The following is a 25,906-nucleotide window of genomic DNA, read 5'->3' on the forward strand; positions in this document are numbered from 1 at the left end:
GGGACTTGATCTTTGTAAAGAGAGATCTCCAAGGTGTTTGTTCTTGTAGCTAAAAGTAAGGGGTTGCTAGGGTCTTGAACAGCATGGGCTTCTGTTGCTGTCGTGAATGCTCACTGACCATAGTGACGTCAGAATCACGCTAAGCCTGTTCAGCCCACCAGCGTGAACAGACCTCCGACTCTCCGCATATGGTCATCGTCACGTTACCACCTCCTTCTTTCTCACCGCGTATCTTGAGCGATCTTTACTTCCGCCTACCAAGCTCTCGGTCTGGAGTATGTATAGACACCTGTCGTGCCGCTTGCTGACGTCTTTGCATTCACCTGGGTCTTCCCCTTCCACTTTGAGTGAGGGCATGTCCTACCTGTCACACAGCATTTTCCTCTGCAGTGGTGAAGAGGCGCATGTCAGCTTCAGGTCTCGCGATCACTATCCGAGACCTCGGTGCTGGTTTCGGTAGTTCCACATCTTGTGCACCGAACTTGCACGCCCGACTTCCTGCTGGTGATGCCCTCGACCTCACTTGAGTGCTCTCGGCTTGCACCAGGCTGACAGCCTCACTCATTCGCACTATGTGAATCTATTTCTCCGAGAGCGGCTTCAACTGGTAACATCGCCTTCATCCTCACTCTTTCCAAGACTGGCTTTTAGTTCGGTTGTCTCTCAATACTCTATGCAAAAGTTGCGCAAGGCGATCTTCGGCTGAGAAGCCCGACAACGACCATGGTCATTTTTGAAACACTGGAAGCGGCTCCTTCTTCAAGCAGTCGCATGGCTTGTTCATGAGGCTTGCCTCCCTTGCGCTTGTTACTGTCATCGATAGATGACGACTCGTCTTGTTGCGATCATTGCCCCATAAATCATCTCGCTCTCTTCACGTCTTGGCTGGCATGGGAACTCGATGAAAAAGAGCTAGGTACGAAATGTACAAGGATTTTCAGGGCTCGGCATCCTCTGGAAAATGGACATGGAATTGAAGTACTAGTAAACTCGACCCTTGGTTGTGGACTCCTTTTGATCGCCTAATCTTCACAATCTCCCATGATCATTGTATAGACGTCGATAGAGGGTATATTGCCTATTGCGTTCTCAGAAGAGGCTCAATTTAGCGGCTCACGGCGACGGAACAGAGTACTCAGAGGACCAAGAGGTTGGACCCCGGGACAGCCGTACCACACGGGACCCACTCCTGAAAGGGACTTTGTGTGACCCCATGCATGGTACCTGCATTCCAGCAATCTAACCTGACTAGTACAGCCGTTGTCAATCGTCTTCCACAGGTGAGCTTCATGTCTCAAAAGCATGGCTGACCTGCCTGAATAGATGAAGTTTGGCTTTTCTCACATGAAGTGGCTCTCCACAAGTCGATGTGATCAAAATGCTGAACTTACATATATAATGTGGAGATGCATCATGCAGTCCCTCACCTGGGAAACCATCCATTCCACGGTACATTCCTGCCACAGATCAACAATCCTGTGCCTCGTGCAAGCAGGCAAGCCAGTCTGGACTTTCTCGAGGCTGCACGTCGCCTATCAGCCGTTCTCACACCAGACATCACCACCAGCAAAGATGGCAAAGCTGGTTGGATTTTTCTTGGTCGCGTCTCAGATTTTTGTTACTCATAGTCTGCCTGCTGGAGAGCTCAAGAGTGAGCCAGGTGATATCGTCGAGCGTGCAATCACCATATCCACAGATGTCCTGGCTACAACGAGTTACAGTAGAGCAATCGAGACTCTACAATCGATATCTGTTACGATAGAGCCGTCGCTCACAGGAGTACGTATATATTGGCAGTTCTGAGAAGATGACAAATTACTGACTTATACTCACAGACTATTTTGACTGCCCTTCCTTCCAACGGAGTCAATACCAAAGATCCTGTCATCCGGCCCATTCCAACTACCGTAGGCCAGCCGCTATGTCCCAACGAGACACCTCTAGACCCAGGCCCAACGGCATCAGTAGGGCAAGCTTCAGACAATATCTTTCAGCCAGTAGCGACTACGGGGCCAGCAGCTTCACTGCCATTTCGAAGTGATCATATTGTGAAGAAGCAAAATATTGTCGACGAGAACGTACCCATTCAGACCAACAAGTTCTACGCAAACTTCTTCCTTGGTAGCCAAAGCTTTCCCGTCTGGACACATCCCTATTCTTTGACTTGGGCTAAAGGAGTGGGCGGCTCTTTTGGCATGGCTGTCACGCACACCGTGCGAGAACAGTTTGCTTTTGGCCCGAATCCCAATAGCCCACAGTACTTTATTTCACCAATTGGTATCCATCATTTAGTGTTGTCGGCTGCGGAGCTCGGGAGGGACACGCATCTTTCTCTAGAGAACCTGCAAGCGTTCTCAACCTATGCCAATCTAGCTGCATCTGCAGGGAGTCGCGTAGTCATGTCAATTCCATGCGTCCAGGGTATGGGATTTGTGACAGCACTTTACGATAGAGCTCAGCCCGTCATCACCACGGGTGTTTTCTTTCGCACTCTGAACTATATATCCGTTGTTAATGGTATAGCCCACAAGTACAGGCTGACGCTCAACGATGGTTCAGTCTGGCTTCTATACGCTACGTCTATCGGATCCGTAGGTGTGCCACCCTTCACTTTGGATAGTAGTTCCACAATCACGGGGCCAAGGAACTTCCAAGGTATGATACAGGTTACGAAAAACCCCTCCGCTTGGGAAGGGGAAGATGTCTTCGACATGAGTGCAGGTTCTTACGCGATCAACGCAACAATATCTGCCTCTGTGAGCGGCCAGGTTGGAAAGTATAGCCTCTCCTGGGCGAAAGGGGGAGTCCAGAGTCAGACTTTGTTAATGTACGCACTGCCGCATCACGTAGAATCGTTTGACCAGGAAACAAGAGCGGCAGTGAAGAACATCTCACTCGTGACCACCACTAAAGGTTACGCGACAGCGGTACTTGCCGACAGGATCACAATGGTGGAAGACGATCTTCCGGTTTCGATCGCATTCGCGCCTTGGGCGAAACATCCGAATGGCGCTCCTGGTGGTTCTGGCAACATCAACCTCCAACCTGCGGCTTTGAATCTGATCAACCAGGCCGGTATCAAAGAGCTTGGTCAAGATTTTGATGCACAGACCAGACTAAACAGCATGTATTACTCCGGTAAAGGGCTAGCTAAGTTTGCTGCTGTCATCTACACCCTGAACAGCATGACTGGGAACAGCCAGTATGCGGCAGCCGGACTTGACAGGCTCAAGGATGCTTTCAACGTATTTGTCAACAACACTCAACCCGAGCCGCTTGTCTATGATCAGGTCTGGAAGGGCGTTGTCTCGAGCGCGACGTACAAGCCGCCTTATGACACAGGGCTTGATTTTGGCAACACGCTTTACAACGACCATCACTTCCACTACGGCTACTTTGTCTGGACTGCTGCGGTCATTGGCCATCTTGACCCGACGTGGCTCGATCAGGGTATCAATAAAGACTGGGTCAATACTCTTGTCCGTGATTATGCGAACCCAGTCAACGATGCTTACTATCCTTTCCAGCGATCCTTTGACTGGTTCCACGGCCACTCTTGGGCCAAAGGGCTCTTTGAATCAGGGGATGGAAAGGACCAAGAGTCCACCTCGGAGGATACTTTTGCCACCTATGCCCTCAAGATGTGGGGCAGAATCTCTCGCGACCCCAACATGGAAGCCCGGGGTAACTTGCAGCTCGCATTGCAAGCCCGCAGTCTAAAAAACTACTTCCTCATGACGTCGGACAACAAGAACCAGCCTCCGCAGTTTGTGCCAAACAAGGTTACGGGTATTCTTTTCGAGAACAAGATTGACCATACGACTTATTTTGGCGGAAAGACAGAGTACATTGAGGGCATCCACATGATTCCTCTCAACCCATCTTCTGCCTACACCCGTTCCAAACAGTTTGTGCAAGAGGAGTGGGACACGTACTTTAGCAATGGCCGCGTCGACCAAGTTGTCGGTGGCTGGAAAGCCATTCTCTACGCCAACCTCGCGCTCATTGATCCCGAGAAATCATACAAGTTCTTCGCAGACCCGGAATTCAACACGCAGCTTGATGGTGGGGCGAGTCGCACGTGGTATCTCGCTTACTCTGCGGCCATGATGAGTGCGAACTCTGCATATGCGATGCCGGATCCAAATTTGACGCTGGATGATGGCAAGGAGGGTGGTGAGGGGCCTCTGTATATTGAGCCGAATTTTGATGGGCCAGAGTATACGCATAATGATGAGTGGATGGAAGATGGTATGCGACCTGAGTACATTGATCCAGATTTCGAGGGACCGCAATATACGCATAATGATGGGTTGAAATATGTGGTGCCTCCGAAGATGGCGCCTGTGGAGACTGTGGTTCCCGGTGCGGAGTGGCAGAGAGTAAACTCGCTGGATCAGGAGCCACAGGCTACAGAGCAGCAGTCCACCCCGTCAGAGTCTTCTGATTCTTCAGCTATCAGCTCTGAACCTACGGACCCACAATCCGTCGATCCTCAAGATACCCAATCCCAATCCACCGAGCCATCAAACCCAGATTCCGAATCCATGAACCCCAATGTCCCGGTTCTCCAAGACGTCAACCTTGAAGCTGCCCAAACACCATCTTCCATATTGCCTTCCCTCATCCCCGCACAACCCACATCCCCAGCACGAGGCACGTGGCCCATCGGCTTCACCTGGCCAAAACCCAACGGCCCCAGACCAACTCCGAGTCCTAAACCTTCTCCTAGCCTGAAGCCAACATTTGTCTGGCCCCGCCCGACAAGGACGCCTACATCTACATCCACCGCACGGCTTACGCTTGTTGCGCAGCCCATGCCCACGCCGGAGCTGGTGTTGAGTGTAGGGTTGGAGTCGGGCGTGAGTGCAGCGACGATGTCGGTGCTGCATGATCTTCCTGTCGCGTTGCCGAGGCCAACGATCGTTTATGTGCAGGGTTGGGAGCCGGATGGTGGGGACGGCGAGAGGCCCGACATTTTTGAGTTTTCAGGCGAGCTTGGGGAGAAGGGAGAATCATGGTCAGAGACGCAGACGCAGACGCAGACGCAGCCCCAGATGACATCGCCTTCTCCTTTTCCTTCTCCTTCTCCATCGCAGGCCGAGAGCGAGACGAATACCAAAGTCGTCAATCTCGGACTGCAAAATGATAACACGGATACGCTGGATATGAACTGGGCGCTTCAGGATAAAGAGGGGATAGAACAAGACCAAGGCCAGACGGGCCAGCGTCGTGAGGATGGGGACGCGGATTTGGGTGACGAGTGGGAGTGTGAAGACGATGACGATGATGATGGGGGTGATGATGATGATGATGATGATGATAATGGCAATGACGACCTCGAGGAAAAGGTCAGCGGCAATACGGCAGCAGGGCCAGAGAAGGGCACAGGTACTTGACTGGCGTCGAGTTTTCTTCTTTCTTCTGGCTGGAAACTGGTTGTTTGGGGGTTAAGGCGTTCTTTGTCTTTTCTTGCGTTTGCTTTGGGTCGAGGGGGGGGAGGGGAGATGGAGATGGAGATGGGCATGCGAATGAGTCTGCAATACCCCGACTTCCTTCGCGCCTCTTTCTCTCCCAGCTCCCATCCATCACAGCGCAGGCATTTATTGTTTTTGTAAGTAGGTATTCATTTCCACTATTTGATCTTTTGCAGCTTTTGTACAGCTATCATTTTCTAGTCTTTGGACACGGGTTTCTGGCAAGGTTCAGTGTTGTTTTCGGGGAGTCATCTTATTTCGCTGTGTATGTTTAGGGGTTAGGAGTAGGAGTTTGTGCTATATAGGTAATGGATGGATGCTGCCATTGCCAGAAAGCCCAACATGCAATCTTCACCCCCACACTAAAGAGGAAAAAACAAAGAGGCAATATAACAGTATATACTTGTACAACTACGTACCTCACTATTTCAAGCCTCTTCTCGTAAACTTTCTCCCTCGCTTGCATTTTTCCCCCCAACACACACCGCGAGTACCGGCGGCTGGCACAACACAATGCTAGTTACTCTCTTACCCTGGCTCGAAAAAGACCGGTACGCTGGCTGAGCGAGGACGGGCACGCCAAGAAAAGACGTCTATTTTTGCAACCGTGGCGCGTGGTTGCTTGGCGGGGCTAGAGCACAGCCACGGTCGTCTTTGCTCGAAGGGGTTTTGGCGCGGGCTGGCCACGCTAGCGTGAATAGTCCAATGTTCTGCAGTGTGGATTGGAGGGTCTGTGCGGGCATGGGATGGGATGGGATGGGATGGGATGGGTGTTGGGGCACTTTGGTACTGTCATTGTACTGTAGTTGTACTGTACTGTACTCTACTGTTGTCCTCCATGCACTCTCAAAATAGCGCTTCTACCATCCAGGCGTTGCGGTTTGATAGACAGCGGATTGTGCGATGGGATGGAACATGCAAAAGGGCAAAGAGTGGCTGTGCTTTGCGCCGTTGGGAGGGCTCACTCAGCCACAAGTGGTGTGGTCTGCTGTGTGGGGGCGGCAAGGGGAGCTTTCTCTTCTCTGTGTTTTTTCCAGCTTGTGCGGGCTGGTGTTGGCGGGTTTGGTGGCATGTCATGTGTCATGTTTGTTTGGGCTGTCGGTACTGTACTGTACTAGAATATTGGTCGAGTTTTTCTGTTCCTCGACCTATTCTCGCTAGGAGCGCCCAGATGGCTGTACGGGCAGCCAGCGCGCGTATGAGTTGATGATGATGGGATGGATGTACATACTTGCTCTTGTGCAGTACCAACCCTACCAGCACTCGGCTCTTTGTTGTGAATCTACAGTGCCGGTTACTCTCGCTCCAAGGGGACCTGCGTCGCTCCCATGTTCTCGAACGGCCTCGACACCTCGACAGGCAAAGCCTTCCAAGCCTGTGAGCCCTTTTGCCCTTGTCTTCCCCCCCCCCCCCCTTTGGCCAAATCGCCTCCTCATGCCCATTTGCTGCGCCATAAGTGGGTCGCTGCTGCCCTCTCGTCTAACTAGCGCCGCGCGTCGCTTCCCCATTCGTCGGGAGAGACCCCCCCTAGGCACCGCACCAACTTGTCCCATGCCGACACGGCCACCAGTTTCACAACCAGCTTCTCCTTCCCGTCCCATCTTTTGTCGCCAGACACAATCTACCAACACACTCCATTCAATCCCGCTCGCTGCCACCCTCAGTCTTTCGCTTGTTGCTGTTGTTGCTGTTGTTGTCCCATTGTTTCCAGCTCTCGTGTCCAGCCATCTTGTCTTTTCCCCCTCCATATCTCCTCCCACCTTTCCATCTGGGCACTCATTGGCCGTTGTTGGCTGCATCCCAAGAGATTTTCCTCGCCTCGTTCTCTGCACTGACTTTGGCCGCACCCTTTCCAAGCGTCGATCTTGCTACGCTCGACCAAACTTTGAACCCGCGGCCCGACCATCATCATCACTCGTGCATTCTCTAGCCACAGAGGCGGCGCTGCTAGACACATACATCGCGACTATCTATAGGTAGCCTGTAACCTTGCCTAGCACCTACACCTCCATCTCCTTACCCACACACTCGCTTCCATTGGCAGCACGCCTCTCCTGCCGCATAACCAAGTACATCGCACCTTTCCACCCAGCACCACGGCCCACGAGGGGGCGACGTCTGTCTAATAGGCATGCGACCACACACGACATATTCCGCCATGCTTGCGCCCTTCATACTACTGGCCTCGGCCCCGCTAGGCGTACTAGCCGGCGACGTCCTCAAGACCAATGGATACAGTTCGTGTCTGTCGGGCACACCAGACATCAAGGTCCACAAGCTGGACATTACTTTCGACAAATCCACAAAAAAGGTCGTCTTTGATGTATCGGGCACCAACGAGAAGGAGCAAAAGATCATGGCGACGCTGATTGTGAATGCATATGGTAGAGAGGTGTACAAGAAGGAATTTGATCCCTGCGACAACTCCACCAGGGTGGACGAGATGTGTCCGGGTGAGTGGTTCTTCCTTGCCCAACTCCCGCCCCCGTCACGCCTACTGACGATTTGCAGTACCCGCTGGCACCTTTGGAGCAAGAGGAGAGCAGACCGTTCCCGATCAATACATGTCCGCCATTCCCGCCATCGCCTTCAACATACCCGATATTGACAGCCAGGCAACCATGAAACTTACAGCAAAGGAGGGCGGCCAAGACTTGGCCTGTATCACATCGCAAGTCAGCAACGGACAGTCACTCTCCACGGTAGGCGTACAATACATTGCCGTCGGCATTGCAGGTGCCGCTCTGGTCGTCACCGGTTTGGCATCGCTCATAGGTGCTGGTCATGCCGGTGCGCCCAGCTCCAGTCCTACCTTTGGCGACATCATTGGATGGTTCCAGAGCATGGCTTTGAATGGCATGATGAGCGCAGACGCTCCAGGTGTCTACCGCAGCTGGACCAAGAATTTTGCCTTTAGCACCGGCATCATCTACTGGGAAGACATGCAAACCTCGATTGACAGTTTCCGTGAAAAGACTGGTGGCAACCTAACCGAAAACAGCGTTCCCTTTCTCAAAAACGCTACCCTCGTGCATGTAGACCAAAACATGACCCTAGCGAAGCGCGCCGTTGACACCTTCCTCTGGGCTCGCGACGAGTTGGCCGTGGATGCGAGTGAGAACACAAACGGCACCGAAGGCGACAGCAAGTTTCTCCACCAAGTCAAGGGCATCCAAGGCTTTGTCGAGGAGTACACCGTCCCCAACGGCAACGCCTTCATGACGGTTCTTCTCATCTTCGCCATTGTCATTGCTGCCATCACAGTTGGCATCCTCTTGTTCAAGGTCATCCTCGAGACCTGGGCTCTGTTCGGTTCCTTCCCCAAGCGACTGACGAGTTTCCGCAAGCGTTACTGGTGGACTCTGGCCAAGACCATCACCAACTTGATCCTTTTGCTTTACGGTATCTGGGTGTTGTACTGTGTCTATCAATTCAAGAATGGAGACTCGTGGGGTGCAAAGACACTGGCAGGTGTGACCCTGGCCGCCTTCACTGGCGTCCTCGCCTTCTTCACCTGGAAGATTTGGAGCACGGCCAACAAGTTCAAGAAGATGGAAGGCAAGCCTGATGCGCTGTACGACAACAAGGAGGTCTGGCGCAAGTACAGCATCTTCTACGAAAACTACAAGAAGAACTACTGGTGGATCTTCGTCCCAGCCATCGTCTACATGTTTGCTCGTGGTTGCGTCATTGCGGGTGCCAATGGACATGGTCTGGCTCAGGCAGCAGGCCAGCTCATCGTCGAAGCCCTGTTGCTGATTACCCTGCTTTGGGCCCGTCCGTACTCGCTCAAGTCGGGTAACGTCATCAACATCACCATCCAGGTTGTGCGTGTGTTGTCGGTTATTTGCATTTTGATCTTTGTCGAGGAGCTGGGCATGACGCAGACGACCAAGACTGTCACCGGCCTCGTCCTCGTCGTTGTTCAAGCCTCGTTGACCGGTGTCCTGGCCATTCTCATTGCCGTCAACGCCATCATCATTTGCTGCAAAGAGAACCCTCACCGCAAGAAGCGCAAGGAAGCGGGTAAGTTATCAGCCTGTATTCTCCTTGAGTCGGAACACGAAGCTAACTCCTTCACAGAAAAAGCACGTGACCTTGACACCCTCACTCCCCTCGATGCCCGCAACTCCCTGCTCATGGATCCTCAAGAGTACAAGCGCTCTTCACTGCCGCCGTCCTTTGGCCCCCGTTTGGCAGGCTACGACCGCGTGCCCCTGGCCGAACAACACACGGCCTACAACGGCCCAGGGGGGCGCCAATTCTCCGATGACCAAGGCCATTTGCTTGCAGATGCGAGTACATTCGGGCGAGCTCCGACTCACGAGCGAAGTCCAAGTCGCGACCGAGACGATGTGGACTATGGATACACGCAGCCGCCGGGCTACGGACCAGTGGTGGGTGGTGCGCCATGGCAGCCAGGGGTGCATCATCCAGACAATAAAGGCGGCTATGCATACTAAGTGAGCGAAAAAAAATAGCTCATGTGCAGTGAAAAAAGGCGTGGCGTAGAATTTCTTTCCTTAATCGTTATATCCTCACACCATGGCGGTCGTCTGTCTCTCCTTTTTGTCCACCGACTCCGGAATAAATTATCGTCTTTTTCTATTATTATTTTATCCGGAGAACCTCTATTGGCGAATCTATAGCGCAGCGACGGGGAAAATGGGCCCCGCGTTTACGAAATCTTGTGTCATTTCTTCCTTTTTTCCCTACCTTGTTTATTTCCCTTCCTCCTTGAGATGGAGAGCAGGGGGCCTTTTAGGGCATGTACAGCGTTGTAATTAACTTGGTATAAGCGATGCTGGCCCGGTGCGAGCGATGGATGGGACGACTGGTGAGGAAGTCGCGAATGGGGTGTGTGTGTGGTATCGAGGAGTGAGCGCGATCTATGTTCTGAGTTGTGTGTGTGAGGGGATAGGAGGGGTTGGGAGGTTACAATGAATGAAGCTGTTGGCACAAGGAGGTGGGAAGCCGAGTCGAGTTTTGTCCGCCTGGTGGGATGCAGAATGCGCTATGCTGTGCAGATAGTTTGAGGGATGAAGAGGAAGATAGAAGAGTAGAGCAGAGGACAATTGAAGAGGAAGAGAGTACTCTAGCAAAAAAAAAGATGAAGTTTTTAATCCCTCACTTTGACTTGATTTCTTCGTTCTTTTTCTCTTTCCTTTGTCTCTCTCTCTCTCGCGTCGTGTTTTTTGTGGGATTTCACAAGGAGACTTGGTTGTTGAAGTACTTGCTGTTTGTTACACACGCACGTGCACACTTGAGCTAGGATGCTGATTGTCCTTTACTTTGCCCTACTTTTCTCAAGTCTAGCATAATATTAGTTATCGAATATTAATATTTTGGTATACCATCCCATGCCATAACAACCGTATCATATAATACAATACAATATACCAAAGCCAAACCCCGTCTAACAAACGACGTACATGGTAAAACCTTGCAATTTCTCACCACGGCCCAACTTTGTACGTATGTACTGTATTACGATGGGATGTATCCATCTTTGTTTATTGATTCTCCTTGATTCCTCTTGATTTTCTGGGATTTATTTTTTTGGGGGTTTCCTTTGATTCTCCAGCGTTGCACGCACTCCTCTGAGAGGAAGATTATTATGGGGGTGTGGGGGTTTGGTAAGGTTGATTCATGGTCCTGCAGAATCCTGTGTATGCCATTTATTCCACCAAGTCGTGGTATCGTGTTGTAAAAGATGACTCTCATCGCGAGGACTTGGTTGTGGGAGAGATGTAGTTTATTGTACGGTACTGTACTGTACTGTACTCTACCATACCATACCATACTGCGGTACGATTCAGTGGGAAATGCATGAAAAGATGTCCAGTCTAGGCCGATGATATTTGCGACTTGGGGGTGTTCTGTTCATACGCGCGGGTTAGGGAGGTTTATGGCTGGGGGGGTTTTGGGGTGCTGGTAGGGGTTCTTTGTGGCGGAGGGATGGTGGGAGGGGTGTGGTAAGGGGTTTTGCTTATAGCATGTTGCTCATACCGTGTTGCTCATACCGTGTTGCTCATACCGTGTTCCTGATAGTCTGTTGCTCATACCCTCTGGCTCATACCCTCTGGCTCATACCCTCTGGCTCATGCTCTCTTGCGAGAATAGTCTTCGGGCACAAATAATAGCCCCATTTAAACCCCTTCGCCCTCACAACAACCCCTAATTTCCTCGAGCAAGTTACAACAATGGGTCTAGAAATCGGACAGAACATTGAGGGGGATAAAGGCATGTACCAAATAGTACAGCCGCTCAAAGGCTCCACGGTATTCAAAGCCGAGATCATCGAAGGCGATTTCGCGTCGGACAGGTGGTCAGTTCCTGCCGCAGCGCATCATTTCAAACCGGTCGCTGACTTCAATCCTAGGGCTGTGGTCAAGACCGCCCTCACTTACTCTGAGAAGAAGAATCTTCAACAGGAGTACGACTTCCACAAAAATCTGTCTCGTGAATTGAGTCCACACATTCGATCCTTGCGAGACACGGTGAAGGGGCAGGATCCTGAGGCTGCTCCCTTGTGTCTGGTATTTGAGTGGATGGAGCGTGCCATGGGTCGTTTAATACGAGGGGGGCCTGAATTCCTCAAAAATCCCAGCCTGCTAAGGGCCATTTCAAAATCTACACTCTTAGTTCTAGAGGCGATGGAATCATCCAACCCCGAACACATAGGTTTGTTCCTTGTTCCCTTCAAGTATAAATCACTAAGAAAGTTAGAAATTCGGCCAACCAAAATCTTGCTTTCGAATATTGATACCGACAAGCCTATTGCAAAACTTACGAATCTTCTCCGACGTACGTTGGAGATTCGTAGTGTGTTCTTGTAGCCCTAACTCGACCGCTAACTTATTAGCATCTAACTCGGAAGGAGTAGACTCGGGTTGCCAGAGACCTACTTATCGAGCACCGGAAGTCTGGAGAGGCCTTCCCTGCACACACGTTTCGCACGTCTGGAGTTTGGGAGTCATGGTACGCATCCACATCCAGGGATGGTCTCACTCGAAGAAAAGAAAAAGGCTGATGAATCTTCTAGTTGGCAAATTCACTATGTACATACCATCTCTTCTGCGACAGAAACCATTTGGGCAAGCACAATGCCGGGAGGAATGAATGGTGTATCGCAAGGCTGTTTCGCCTTGTTGGGCCAATCATGGACCCAGTGAGCCATTCCTATGCCAAAGAGTTCAAATACGGAAGGAAACTGTCGGTCTATTGTGACGAACACGGCCGCTTGTACCTGCCTTTGAGTAACTGGCGTCAGGAGCTAGAGAAAGTCAATGACGCACAATCTGACGACTGCTACATATCGAAGACAGTACTCGACTTCATCCAGTCACTCCTCGTTGTCACCCCAGAAATGAGATCTACAGCCAAGGAAGCGCTAGCCCTCGACTACTTCCTTAAGAAGGACTAATGTTGTCGGACATGAGAGGTATGGTTTTTGGAGCGCATGAATCATGGCCGGCTCACGGTTGATCATGACCTCTGAGACCTGACTGTCTTCAATCAAGTACATTGAAGCAACATCTATGCTCGATGGAAATATTAGACGGCATCATCGATGACAGCAGGATATGGCGCGCGTACAGAGACCTTATACATGTCAACTTCGATGCTGCCTCTCCACCACTCTCTCCATTTCAAATAGGTAGAATCCCATCTCTCCTCCCCACGTACTCTGCTTGCACATGCTCACCGTCTTTCAACCCATGAGACGTAAAATGACAGACTAGCCGCATCACTTGGAAACCTCGGGCCTCTGCGCACAGCCAGTCTCGCATGTATGATTGTGTGATGCATCACCCTCGCAAGACCACGAAGCTCCATCTCACCACTACGAATTCAATCTGCATCATGCGTCGGCCTCCATATATATTGCAAAAGCAATTAAGCCAGCCTAGCCGACGCCTGCCAGGCATCATCAAGACCAATAACCTTTTGTACCTGCATGCTCAGGCTAACATGTACACCCTGCGTTGAGTAAATAGGACGGCAGGGGAACGTTTGCAGACGAGCTAGGCCTTTGAATATTTTTGATATTCATGTATTAGAAGCTATTATCATGTTTACAACTAGTCCTCTTCATATAGTCTGATGTTACATCCTACTATAGAAGACAAACCTTTACATCTCGTCAGACGACTTCGCACTGAGTACTGTATCTGCAGAGTTCAAATGGAAAGTACAAATTACGGGCCTGTAGGCTTCACACCTCCAAAAGATTGGCGACGATGATGTAGACTACATGACCAAACAAACAAATATACCGACGCAAGCTCCAAGAATCGCGGCAATGAAGGCACGGAATTTTATTTTCAGCTAGCCAACTCTTGCATGGAAAATGGTAACTGCTGGATTCTCCAAGGACCAAGATCTAGCAAGAAAATATTCTCTTATGGCGCCATAACAACCCATTATGATGACTACAAAGGGTTATCATAGCACTCTCCTCTTGCACATCCTGTATACTGTCCATGACACTATTACTCCCGGTGCGTTAACAGGAATCCCACATGCTCTGATTACTCCAGGTAGGTAGCAAAACGCCAGAATCACCAAAGTCTACTTCTATAATCCCATCAGCGTCTAGTACCACGCGCTACCTACATGGCGTTGGCAAACACATTCCATCCAAATCTACAGTGGCCAAGATTTCTTACCTGCTGCTCCCCCGGGTCTTCAGTGACATGTAACTTTGCGTAAACAACGTCTTTCCCATCTACAACTTCCACAGTACAATGTGTGAGCTTATCCTTATCACTCGTATGCATCAAAGACCTTTAATCATTAGAACGAATGCTACGGTTGTACAGAACTGGTGCGCACTAACGTAATCCACACTTTCTGCGCTCGTTCAGCTTCTGTGGGAGAAAGCACGCTTTTATGCACTAATACCTCCTCGACCTGATTCACAGCAGCGCTGAGGAGTTTTGGGTCAATGGCTTCGATGGGACGCCAGACACCGCGGTGTTGGACTCGGCTGGCTACTAGGATATCTACCACCTGTTTGCTGTGGAGGCGCACTGACTTTTGGAATTGTCCTATTAGTTGCATTGGCTGTGGATTTACAGATGGTATGGAAGGGAGCAGGCGGGTCGGATTTTGTGGTTGTGAGGATCTTGATGTGTCTGGCTGGGTTATCGTTCTGATCAGTGGAGATGGGAAGGGGTGGCTTTGCGATAGAGCATCGATGTATATATAGCGACGGTAAGTTTGCATCGTAATTTGGTTATTGTTCAAAAGATGGTTTGACAGCCTTCTTCGTTTGCAATGTGCAGCATTCTTCACACAAATCACAATGGCATTTCTTGATTGTGTTAGCGGCACTCAGCACGTCAGCTTGGGCTCGCAAACTGTGTCGAAGATCAGGCAGTATAACTCATGAGACTTGTGCATTGTTTACGCAAACAAATCAACAATGTATAACTGTATCTTGTCTAGCAACTGGTTGTCGATACAATCGAATGGGGGAATTGCCTAATAGCACCCGACACCGTACATAGGAAAGAGCCTTAGATAGCAACAAGCAGTGTTCGTGTCAAACAGCGACTTTGTTCACTTTTGCCGTCATTCCCTTGCCTTCAGTGAAGCTCATCTCCGTCCAGCTTTCATCACTGCCGAGCGTGATAGAACTGTCCGACACATACCCTTCATAAATCTTCGAATCGTCCAAAGAGGCCTTCAAGTATGGATGCATCAACGCTTCCGTAGCCGTTGGTCTCTTGTCGGGATCGATGACAAGTAGTGTTTCGATGAAGTCGAGTAGATCAGGAGACACAGGTGGGTCTGGGATGTCCTCGAGTTCTTGACGCCAGTGTTCTCTCGAGATGAGCTTCATGTGTCCGAGTGGGTGATCCATCAGCGCAATCTGTTCCGCGAGCTCAAATTCTTGTTTGTAGGCTTCACATTCGGTAGGGCGTTTGATTGGACCAACTAGTCGCATGATCTTCGCGATGCACCAGGCTTCCGTATGTGTAACGACACGTTGGTCAGCTGCACCAAACAACATCAGTGGTGATAATTTTGTTGTCAGCTACTTGGTCAGAATAATTTTTGTGAGAGAGTTATGAGAACGTACGGTGACGCCCAAAGACCATATGTCGGACGCGTGACGGCATGGTGAACCCTGCCAGACTTCGGGTGCTCTGCAAGGTAGACTTTGACATCGCTGTTTCGTGGAGCTATCCATGATCGCTGCCAAAAGAATATAAGAGTGCATCCAATTTTCTCACAGAGAGTCCTACTTACCATTACCAAGATCTCCAACTTTGACGATTGGGGCAGGCCCGTCTATGTCCGACAGGAAAATGTTATTAGGGTTGATATCTACGCAGTGTAAACATTAGGAACACAATCTCTGGTGAATACACAAACCTGTGTGCATGACATTAAGATATTTAAGAACTTCAAGTGCCGATAACACGGCTTTGGAGACAGTCTTGAGTAGTTTTGTGTCGCTCCGAAACCTGCGCTTCGTGATTGACGTCAAGTCCTCGTCCATCCATTCGAATACCAAGCATGATGGTTTGTTCTGGTCTTCATTCAAGGAGATCGTATCATGCAGCACACGTATGTACGGGCTTGTAGCAATCTCGTTGAATCTGTAATTATACCACTCGCGTCTCAGACATAGCCTCTCGATATCAGTTTCGGCTCCCTTGATCATAGCCCTGTATCACTTGCGGTTAGTACTTTTCCAAGGTCTCTTAGCAAGATCTCACCATTGCGCAGGTTGAGACGGAGTTAGAAGCCGTCTAGCTTTGAACACGGTGGAACCCTTGAGTGAATGCGACAACTCATATGTTCCCTTCGCACCGCGGAGTACTTGTCCGATGCGCAGTGCCATGATAGAGAGATTGTCACAGTCGTACAAGGTGGAAAGGTTAGAAGACAAGAAATAAATGTGTACTAGAACAACAGGTAGTAGGTAACTGCTCGTAGGGTTACCTAGCGTGCGTCACGGTGTCACGTGTATGACCTCGTCAACCCCGACTCCACACGCGTTGCTGATTGACCAATTCAAACGAAGCAAAGTGTACGCAATGAGTTATGAAATAATTTAAGTAACCACATCTACAAGGAAGAACCACCATCGATACAGATATTCTGACCGGTTATACTCTTACTCAACGCCAGCGTCCGCACTTGATCAGCCACATCCTCCACCACTGCCAGTCTCTTCAACTTGGTATTGTTAATCGCCGCCGTACGCTTCGCCTCCGGAAACTTGAGGCCCCACTCTGTCAACAGCATGCCCGGGCTAATGCTATTCACTCTGATCTTGGGCGCCAGTATAACAGCTAAGCTTTTCATGAGGTGGATCTGCGCAGCTTTGGTGACGGCGTATGGGACACTGGAGCCACTGGGCTTGACACCAGCCACACTGGCCGTAGAAATAAAAGTACCCTCTGTCTCTGCTAATGCGTCTTTTGCCGTGTAGGCGAGCCAAAGATGTGTTTTTACGTTCATGGTGAAGCACTTGTCCCAGTCGTCGTCGTTGACTTGTTGCTCGATGTCGGTGAATGTCGTCATGCGTGTCCAGCCTGCATTTGAGACGACGACATCCAAGCGGCCCATTTTCTCGATCGTCTCCTTGACCAGACTTTGTACTGATGTCTTCGAGGACATGTCGCCTTGGACCAGGTGGAACCGAGGGGTTGCTTCCGAGGAACTGCCGGGTATAGAGGACAACTCTTTGATGAGCTCCTGCGCGCGTTCCGAGTTTGAGGAATAGTTGATGACCTATCTCTTATCAACCTTCTCTGAATGAGTCTAATAGAGCACTTTTGCCAATTATTGTCCAATGCGTATTGGATGTACATACCACACGAAAGTCAGGCGCAAAGGCGCGAGCAATCTGAGCCCCCAATCCCGCCGAGCTAGCCGTTATGAGTGCGACCTTAGAGACAGACATGTTGACTTGAGTGAGACGATGTCAATTTTCAACAGCTGAAAGTTGTTGTATCTACCAAATCGCGTCTGGGGGATGGGCGTGAAGTACATGGGTAAACAACGTGGGGTCAGCGTTCCGAGACTCGGAATGGATTCACGGAACTGTTCCGTCATGACTCGTGTGCTTGGCCAATCATTAGACCAACCGTTTGTCTCTCTGCCTTGCCGATCCCAAACACTCACATCGCTCACTATGTTTGATTAGACTGGCAGGCGGAAACGATGCTGGGTTCCGGTCACAGTCTGTCGAATCTGTAGCTGACTGCACGTGAGGCCCATGTTAAGCAGGCGTCTATGCAGAAGGCCCAATTGTAGATGAACATGCGGGCGTGTGATGGTGCAGGTGTGTGTGGTAGGTTGCTGGTGTCTTGGGTTGTGAAGAGGAGAATGGGTGGTTGGGTGGTTTGAGTTGGCGTGATGGAGTTGTATTTGGAGAGAAAGAAGCGAGGTTTCGGCTGCAAGTACGGTTTCGAACTCTGTGGACTTGTGACTGGTACCTATATTATGCAAACGATGCTATGTCTTGAGACGAGCTGTTAATCTAGTCCTATAATATCTTCATGAGAAGTGTGTCCAGGCGATGACAGTAAGAAGGATCTGGAGTTCGACATCATCACCAAATCCAGCGACGGTTCAAGTTGCACATCCATGACCAACCTAGCCAGTAATTATAAGAGTACTCTTGTATTCTTCTTCATCCATTCCGGCTTGTATGTGAGAAAGGGACGGAGCAAGAGAGAATCGGCTGCATATTGGGGTATCTTTGTAACGCACAGGAAGATTCATTGTCGAATGATTACCGTAGTCCTGATATATCCCGTGACATGGACTGTACGCGGCTCTCCAGCTCTCTCTTCTTCCTCTCGAGTTGTTTCATTTCCTCTTCTTCCCTGGCTAGGTCCTCGTCGGTCATGGGGGCTGCAACGGGGGGCTCTGCTTCCACGTCGTCTGGTTCGTCGTCTACAAAGTCTCGGTTGCGATTGAGGCGACTCAGCTGCGTGGTTTGCTCTGCTAGTTTGCCTTCGTAGTAATCGATGGAAGCTGCGACTTGGGCGTGTCGTTGGCGCAATGCTGCTATCTTCTCCTTGGCGCCTGGGATTGGACTGTGATTGTCAGTCACGAGCATGGTGTATGTAGTCATCAGAACATACTACACCCCAAGTAACTTCTCAGCACCTTCGAGCAGTGACTCGACATCTACCTCGTTCTTGTTGTTCCCATCGTAGGTCCTGTAGCCGAGGCCAGACCCGGCTCCACCTCCACCTCCTCTCCGTATCTTTTCGACCAGATCATTGCCCAGCACTGCTGCGACGGCTGTATTTCTTCTGGGCGCTCTCACAGCATTTGCGCCTCCCCCTGATATACTGGCTCCCGCGCCATTCGCGTTGAAAATGGTGTTGCGTCTGTTTGCAGCTACCGATGGCTCCGCGTGTTTTGGTGCAGCTGGCGGCGGCGGGACGGAGAAGAGTGCACGCTCATGCAGTTCGGTATCCCGAATCAGGCTGGTGATGTCGTGATTTTGTAGCAAGGCATTGGTGAATATCTTTGGTGGAGCGAATCTGGAAGATAATCAGATGGGGATCCGATGTGCATGTGTATACCAGTAAACTGGTAAACATACGGTAGCTCTGCAATTGAGGCGGCGCAAAAGGAAATCTGCTCGAGGTGAGCATCGAGGAGCGTCATCATGGACATGGAACCATGTGTAGTCGTAGACGCAGCATGACGTGGGGGCGAAGGGGTGGGGACGGTATGGTAAACAATGTCCCACGCGCACGGACGGAGAGGGTCGCGCCAAGAGATTGGGGAGCCTCATAGCACCTAGACTTGTAGAGTAGAGGGAGCTACGTACCGCCTCACCACAAGCACCCACACACCCACCATCATCCCGCCCTGTCTAACCTCACCCCCCTCAACTCCCTGCCCGCCTTCCTTTTCTGCCCGTAGACACGATAGGAGCGATCACCATGGCGGACAGCATGGAAGGCGTCGTCACCGAGGGCGAGCAGCCCAAAACCGAGAACGTCGAACAGACGGCCATTGCTGGTATGTATACTCACAGGTAGCCCACCTCGGCGCGTGGACTATGCCTTTCACCTCGAAATGCCCCTGCAACAACTGCATCGCATCCTCATCGGACCGCAAGATGTGCCTCAATCACATGATTGCCACCGACATGGCCTCGTGCAAGTATCTGGACCAGCGTGCTGACCCGACAACCATAGACATTCGCGGCAACTTCATCCTGCTAGAGCGTGCCGTGGCCCAGTTTGACACACGCTTCACTCTTCGTGCCCTGCGCTCAATATCGTCCCTGCGCAAGAGGCTCACCGACCGCGTACTATGCTCCGTCATCATCCTGACATACTCGCCCAACAACGCCACAGCCCGCACCTTCATCGAGTACATTGGCATGGATGGCGAGGCGATCCAGAGCGTTGTCTCGCAGTACAAAGAGGAGGTCCAACTTAACAAGAACAACGCCAAGGAGCCCCTGCCCGAGATCGATGTTTACATAGCCATCCTGATTCAGGTACGTTTGTCCGCAATGCAGTGGCAGAGTTATCCAGTGTCTAATTTAACAGGTCTTTCTGTTCGATACCAAGGAATATGAAGAGGGCGCCGAATTCTCAGAAAAGCTGGTGGACAAGATCCGAGAACTGAATAGGCGGACGTTGGACTCGCTCGCGGCCAAGGCCTACTTCTACTACGCCCTTTTCCACGAGGAAATGGACCCGAAGCCTCCATCCAAGCAGTCTCCTGTCATCAGCCTTCGCGGCAAGCTACTCGCAGCTCTGCGAAGTGCTGTTCTGCGCAAAGATACTGATACCCAAGCGTCCGTTACGACACTGCTCCTTCGAAACTACATCTCCACTGCCGACATCACACAAGCCGATCTCCTGGTCGCCCAGACACAATTCCCCTCCAATGCCCCCAACAACCAGGTTGCCAGGTATCTGTTCTATCTGGGTCGCATAAGGGCTATTCAGCTGTCCTACACCGAGGCACACGAGCACCTTGTTAGTGCTACGCGCAAATCGCCCTCGGCACATGTTGCGACAGGCTTTTACCAGGCCTCAATGAAGCTGTTGATTGTTGTCGAGCTCCTCATGGGTGATATTCCCGAACGTGACGTCTTCAGCCAGCCGCGCCTCGAGCGCGCTCTCGAGCCATACTTCCGCCTAGTTCAGGCAGTTCGTGTAGGTGATTTGCAGGGGTTCCTCAAGGTTGTTCAGTCTTCGTCGGCCACTTTCCAGCGCGACGGCACGTACACGCTCATCCTCCGTCTACGACAGAACGTCATCAAGACAGGCATCCGCATGCTGTCGCTTTCTTACTCGCGCATTTCTCTGCGCGACATTTGCATCCGCTTGGGTCTCGAGAGCGAGGAGTCGGCCGAGTATATTGTAGCCAAGGCTATCCGTGACGGGGTGATAGAGGCCTCGATCGACCACGAAAAGGGCTTTATGCAGACCAAGGTGGCTGGAGACATCTACGCGACCCGCGAGCCTGGTGAGGCATTCCACGAGCGCATTCGTGCTTGCTTAACCCTCCACGACGAGTGCGTCAAGGCGATGCGATACCCGATGAACCAGCACCGTTTGGAGTTGAAGAACGCGCAGGATGCCCGTGAGCGGGAGCGGGAGCTGGCCAAGGAGATCCAGGAGGGTGATATCGATGATGACGATGCGGGCGGAGAGTTTGATGGTCTGTAGAGACATGGACGGGTAGTGGGACGCGGCCGTCACAGGCTTGCAGTCTTGGACATATGCATAGGGTAGCGTAAAACCATCTTAATGATGTATGAATAAACAAGAAACAAGCCGGCCAAGCTGGGATCATGTATTCGGTGACGCCGCATTTCTTTGGTGAAAATCATGCGCCAGGACTGCACGTGTATGAGAGAGTTCAAAGGACGCATATCCTTGTACACATCGCACGCGAGTTCTAGCCCAATCTAGTAATTTCCGTGAATTAGCCTCCGCAGCTTAAACCAGCTCCCCGCATTCGCGTTGACCTCACCTGAGCAACAACAGACGAAGAACAACGAGCACATCTTTGACGGTTCTGAGTTTCATATTTGCTCAACCATGCTAGAGCCTTTATCGCCATGTATGACAGAGATCTCATGTTTCTTATCAGAAGGCGTGTACCATGAGCAGCACAACTGACTGAAGCCACACTAGGATTGACGTACCTCGGCGTCTCCGCCGCGCCATCCTCCTCAACGACCTCCCGCTTGTCAAGAGGATACTGCGCAACAACCCGACCTACCTGCGCAATCCGGACTACCAAGACAAAAGCAACACCAGCCTCCACCTCGCCGCAAAATGTGGTTTCACCGCCATCGTTGTACGTCGCCCCTTCCATCCATCCCCCACTCATATCCGCGCAGACCAAGCCTAACCCTCTTCAATTACACCAGGAATTCCTCATCTCCCTCTCTCATGACAGCGACCTCATCTCCCTCAACAACGACGCCTACACCCCCCTCATGCTCGCCTGTGCCTCGGGCCGTGAAGAAACTGGCGTCCTCTTGGCCCGCAAATTCCCCCACTCCATCCCCCTCCGTAACAACCGCGGCCAAGACGCGCTGATGCTCGCTGCAGCCTCCGGCTCCGGGACCCTGCATCTGATGCCCACGCTGATCCTGCTGCAACCCTCGATCCTCACCACGGCCGACAACGACGGAAACACGGCGCTGCACCACGCTTCTGCAGCCGGGGAGCTGAAGGCACTGCGCATGCTGCTGAGTTATGGGGCGGAGCCGCTGGCGATGAATTGGGCGAGTTGGACGCCTGTGCATTATAGTGCTACCAGCGCGGCGGAGAGTTATTTCAAGGGGTTGATCATTGAGAGGGAGAAGGTGAGGGCAGAGGGGAAGAGGGTTGCTGTTGCAGAGGAAAAGGGGAGAAGAGAGGAGAGGGAAAGGGAAAGGGAGAAGGAGAAGGAAGGATCAAGGACGGGTAAGGGAATGGCGACAAGAGGGAAAGGACTGGTAAGGCTAGTTACAGATACGGAGGAGGACAGTACTTTTGCTGCTGGGACAGCAGTGGAAAACAGACAAAGAGCAAGAGATGATGCTGCGATTGCGGGCCTTCCCGCTCCAGGCATGGAATGGAGTCCCGTCGATGATAGAAGACACGCAATGACGCCCACGGAAGGGCGGGGTTGGACTTTTACCCCAGACGGCATGAGGCCGCGTGCTGAGACTGGGGGGTCGATTTAGAATGGAATAACTATTCAGGTATGTGTGGTGCCGTGAGACCTTTAGGTGAATTGCGGGATATAGTGATTTCTTTTTTTTTGAGACGATCAGGAGGTGGGGGGGGCGAGATGTGCGGACTTACAGCATGTAAGAATGATGGTAATGATAGTCACGATAACGCTGATAGTAATGTTAGTTGGTAGCTCTTGTGCATAACAGACATGACATGTAACTTCTCTCTTTCCCTTCCCGCCCCCTCCCCTCCTACTCTCTCCCTCCTCTCTCCCTCAAACTATCAATGACAAGGGAGCCAGGAATTAGCATTCACTCCTTCCCACCCCCTATAGTACTGTGCCGTGCCGTACTATTGCGATACCATACAATACAACACAAAATGTTACAACACAACATAATAAAATAAACCCAGGACAAAGCAAGTCTCTACCCTTCTTCCCCATTTCCCTGTCTCTCATGGCCAAACCACAACGCAGATGGTAAATAAGGGGTTATGCTTGACAACAAAGGTATAGTATGTACTTTTTGCTTGATACGTTGCAGATAATATATTACGGGTATGATGATTATTAGGTTGGGTTGTAAGAATTAAAGAACGGAGCGATCGAAGTAAGGTCAAATAGTCACATTGGGTGTTTTAGGTAATAGAGCTCCAGGAGTTGGATGTTAGGTAGCTTCCTTGCTAGAGTTGGTAGTAAAGTTGATTCATTGGGTCAGAGAGCAGGTATTGTGGTGCCTAGTCTTGTGGGTTTGACCGAGATGAAATAAGGTTTCCCAAAGTCCTTTGTTACAGCGCGTTTACTCACTAGATTGACGCATCTTGGAGTCTTGATCCACAAAACGACGACGGTTATGATACAACCAGGGATAAAATCACTGGGCGCTTGATATGTTAATCCTATATCCTGTTCTCGTTAGTTCCTGGCTTACACTGTCGTTTAGAGATGCAGAGCGAATTTTTCAAGGGGCGCTGATAGCAAAGGTTTTGGGGTCTTTGGATGGAGTGCTGAGGGCAAGGTAGCATGTCATGTTTGTGAAAAATGTGAGTAAGCGAAGGATGACGATGGATGGCTGTGTATGTGAAATTGAATCATGTTGAGGGCTATAGTTACCTTATGTTATTGAACAGTCTTGAGAACAATCAAGTTAAATTGAATGTTGCGTCGTATTCGAATTTTATTTGATAGAGGGGAGATATTGTTTGGAATTTATTTGATTGGAATATCTCTTCAAGGATACTATTTCTAATGAATTTATAGAGCTGGTTCATTCAATCAGGAATATCGAGCCGAATCAAGTAACTCAAGTAAATCAAGTTCTTTACCCTATCTTTGTACTTGATTTAATCTAGCTTAGCAATCAATCAATCAGATCAGTTGCAACTGATTGGGTTGTTCAAAATCCCAAGTCTGTCAGTGAGATCTGAGACCGCTATGTATATAAGAATCTTGATCGTATATAACGCTACAACTATTCTCAATTGCTAAGCTAATCACCGAGCTTATTTCGCTTTCACGAGAGGGTGCGCCTATCTAGTTTTAGTACCCATGCGACAATGTGACCGTAATGCGCTTTTTACTAAAGCAAGGCAAATACATTAGACTAGAGGAGATTTTGAAACTATCACACACTGCTGAAGAGTTTCTCCTAGTAAATGCTGTAATTGAAAGTAGTCAGAGTGGGACTGTTTTACGTCAGCTCGCGTTTCGTTACAGGACTGTGCTAAGATGCAATGAATTTGTATTCCACTACTCGACATTAGTGATGACATAGTAGGTCCGATAATGGCAATTGGGAAGCCTAGGGCTCTTAACTGTCAACAAACTGCTATGAATTGGCACTTCTATTTTGAATTAGAAAACTTGACATCTGCCATATGTTCATGCGTAGGTACACTGTTATCAAACCTTCTTCATAATCTCCCTGCACCGGAGTCCGCTGAAACACTCGCGAAGACAATACGGTGTACAGCAGTAAGCTCCTAAACAGACTTTCAGCACATGCTGGTTTAGATATAAGCGCCGTCACGCCGAGCTCATTTCTGACTCAAGGGCAATCCACCTGACCAGTTGCTAGCCAGATCGCAGCTTCCAATTCCATTTTTCAGAAAGCTTCAATTGTGACTGTTAGTGTATGCCCTCCACCGACAGCTTACCCGTGATGAGCGACGTCGAGCCTTCATATGACCAGGTGAAGGTCTTACCTAATGCAAAACCGGCAAACAGCTCAAATGCCGACCGAAAACTATGAGCAGTGTCCTCATAAGGGCCAGTCTATAGGTCCGTTACCAAAACTGTGATATGTTACTAGCTCGGCTTGTCCTTTTCATGATTCCGGGACTACAAAAATGCAAGTCGTATGCCTGGTTCAATGCACTCCGTATGCATTTACATTACTAAGCAGCGATCTCATGTCGTATCAACAGATGAGGTTTGAACATACTTCTGCTTTCTACCACTACTACATATACATCATATCGCTCACTTAACCTGTCATATACCCATTGGTTACATCTCAGATCGTCATCATGTTTGTGCGTACAGGATGCATATCACCCAGCTCTTTCTAGCAGCTATGCTGGCATATCTTTACTTCGCTCCGAAGTCTTAATAGCATCATATATCTTGCTAATTGCGAATTAGGCTAATGCAAACGAACATGTAAGATGCACTTGCCATAGAGGTCCGGGCGCAACCCTAGATTGCGAGCAAGCCGCATGCACCAACTATCTTTTACACGAGAAAGTCTTCAATGCGGGTTCGTGAACTCCACAAACAGATTATTACAAAACGGTATGGGTAGCAGAGGTACATCGATCCTGTATCCCTTGTATCCAACAGTATGAACTCACCCTACTGTAGCATTTATATTGTGAAGCACGGATCATAGCTACCAATAAACGCTTCTTTGGTCTTGGAGGGAGACTGTAACGAGTGCAACCCTCGTTCCATCTAATACCAGCGCAGTCAACCCAGGCCCAGAGCCGATACCGCCCCGACTCTGGTCCGAGGTTCTCCTGCCTACCCCTCTGCCTCCACATATAAAAGGAGCCTTATACTTATAGATAGATAGACAAGTTCTTCTTGTCCTTTCGTACTAGACCTATAGGTATCGGGATCAATTCGTTCAATCTCCATACAGACGCGCACTCCTATATGCCTTTGAGTCGTATCGGACCCCTTTCGGACGTCCCTCTTACCTGTGTCGTTACAGAGACAGTTCAACGCCGAGTGTTGGAACA

The 25,906-nt window shown here is 50.3% G+C and overlaps 9 protein-coding genes across 9 annotated transcripts; 4 read left to right on the top strand and 5 right to left on the bottom strand.

The window, feature by feature from the left end:
* The first annotated feature begins 282 nt into the window (after positions 1–282).
* Positions 283–5,978, top strand: IAQ61_006328 (uncharacterized protein). Its single transcript, XM_003837709.2, has 2 exons — positions 283–1,779; positions 1,836–5,978. The coding sequence occupies exons 1-2, from the start codon at positions 1,324–1,326 to the stop codon at positions 5,397–5,399; spliced, it is 4,020 nt and encodes a 1,339-aa protein (XP_003837757.2). The 5' UTR covers positions 283–1,323; the 3' UTR covers positions 5,400–5,978.
* A 950-nt stretch (positions 5,979–6,928) lies between these two features.
* Positions 6,929–10,604, top strand: IAQ61_006329 (uncharacterized protein). Its single transcript, XM_066097144.1, has 3 exons — positions 6,929–7,930; positions 7,989–9,503; positions 9,561–10,604. The coding sequence occupies exons 1-3, from the start codon at positions 7,609–7,611 to the stop codon at positions 9,938–9,940; spliced, it is 2,217 nt and encodes a 738-aa protein (XP_065952621.1). The 5' UTR covers positions 6,929–7,608; the 3' UTR covers positions 9,941–10,604.
* A 1,016-nt stretch (positions 10,605–11,620) lies between these two features.
* Positions 11,621–12,903, top strand: IAQ61_006330 (uncharacterized protein; the record flags this gene model as incomplete). Its single annotated transcript, XM_003837706.2, has 3 exons — positions 11,621–12,284; positions 12,343–12,458; positions 12,523–12,903. Coding segments are annotated over 3 exons (1,161 nt in total), but the record flags the coding sequence as incomplete, so codon positions are not given.
* A 1,189-nt stretch (positions 12,904–14,092) lies between these two features.
* IAQ61_006331 (uncharacterized protein) lies at positions 14,093–14,528 on the bottom strand (the record flags this gene model as incomplete). Its single annotated transcript, XM_003837705.2, has 2 exons — positions 14,093–14,267; positions 14,320–14,528. Coding segments are annotated over 2 exons (384 nt in total), but the record flags the coding sequence as incomplete, so codon positions are not given.
* Positions 14,529–15,027: 499 nt separating this feature from the next.
* On the bottom strand, positions 15,028–15,498 carry IAQ61_006332 (uncharacterized protein; the record flags this gene model as incomplete). The annotated part of the gene is made up of 1 exon (XM_066097145.1): positions 15,028–15,498. One exon carries the CDS (start codon positions 15,496–15,498, stop codon positions 15,028–15,030), a length of 471 nt encoding a protein of 156 aa, XP_065952622.1.
* Positions 15,499–15,831: 333 nt separating this feature from the next.
* Positions 15,832–16,155, bottom strand: IAQ61_006333 (uncharacterized protein; the record flags this gene model as incomplete). The annotated part of the gene is made up of 1 exon (XM_066097146.1): positions 15,832–16,155. One exon carries the CDS (start codon positions 16,153–16,155, stop codon positions 15,832–15,834), a length of 324 nt encoding a protein of 107 aa, XP_065952623.1.
* A 407-nt stretch (positions 16,156–16,562) lies between these two features.
* IAQ61_006334 (uncharacterized protein) lies at positions 16,563–17,403 on the bottom strand (the record flags this gene model as incomplete). Its single annotated transcript, XM_003837704.2, has 2 exons — positions 16,563–17,231; positions 17,314–17,403. 2 exons carry the CDS (start codon positions 17,401–17,403, stop codon positions 16,563–16,565), a joined length of 759 nt encoding a protein of 252 aa, XP_003837752.2.
* An 834-nt stretch (positions 17,404–18,237) lies between these two features.
* On the bottom strand, positions 18,238–19,250 carry IAQ61_006335 (uncharacterized protein; the record flags this gene model as incomplete). The annotated part of the gene is made up of 3 exons (XM_003837703.2): positions 18,238–18,544; positions 18,593–19,000; positions 19,063–19,250. Coding segments are annotated over 3 exons (903 nt in total), but the record flags the coding sequence as incomplete, so codon positions are not given.
* Positions 19,251–19,408: 158 nt separating this feature from the next.
* On the top strand, positions 19,409–22,594 carry IAQ61_006336 (uncharacterized protein; the record flags this gene model as incomplete). Its single annotated transcript, XM_066097147.1, has 7 exons — positions 19,409–19,487; positions 19,667–19,974; positions 20,027–21,153; positions 21,540–21,554; positions 21,629–21,794; positions 21,868–22,308; positions 22,496–22,594. The coding sequence occupies 7 exons, from the start codon at positions 19,409–19,411 to the stop codon at positions 22,592–22,594; spliced, it is 2,235 nt and encodes a 744-aa protein (XP_065952624.1).
* Between the last annotated feature and the right edge of the window lie 3,312 nt (positions 22,595–25,906).

Source organism: Plenodomus lingam (assembly GCF_022343315.1).
Source record: "Plenodomus lingam strain CAN1 chromosome Unknown contig_26, whole genome shotgun sequence".
Lineage (NCBI taxonomy): Eukaryota > Fungi > Ascomycota > Dothideomycetes > Pleosporales > Leptosphaeriaceae > Plenodomus > Plenodomus lingam.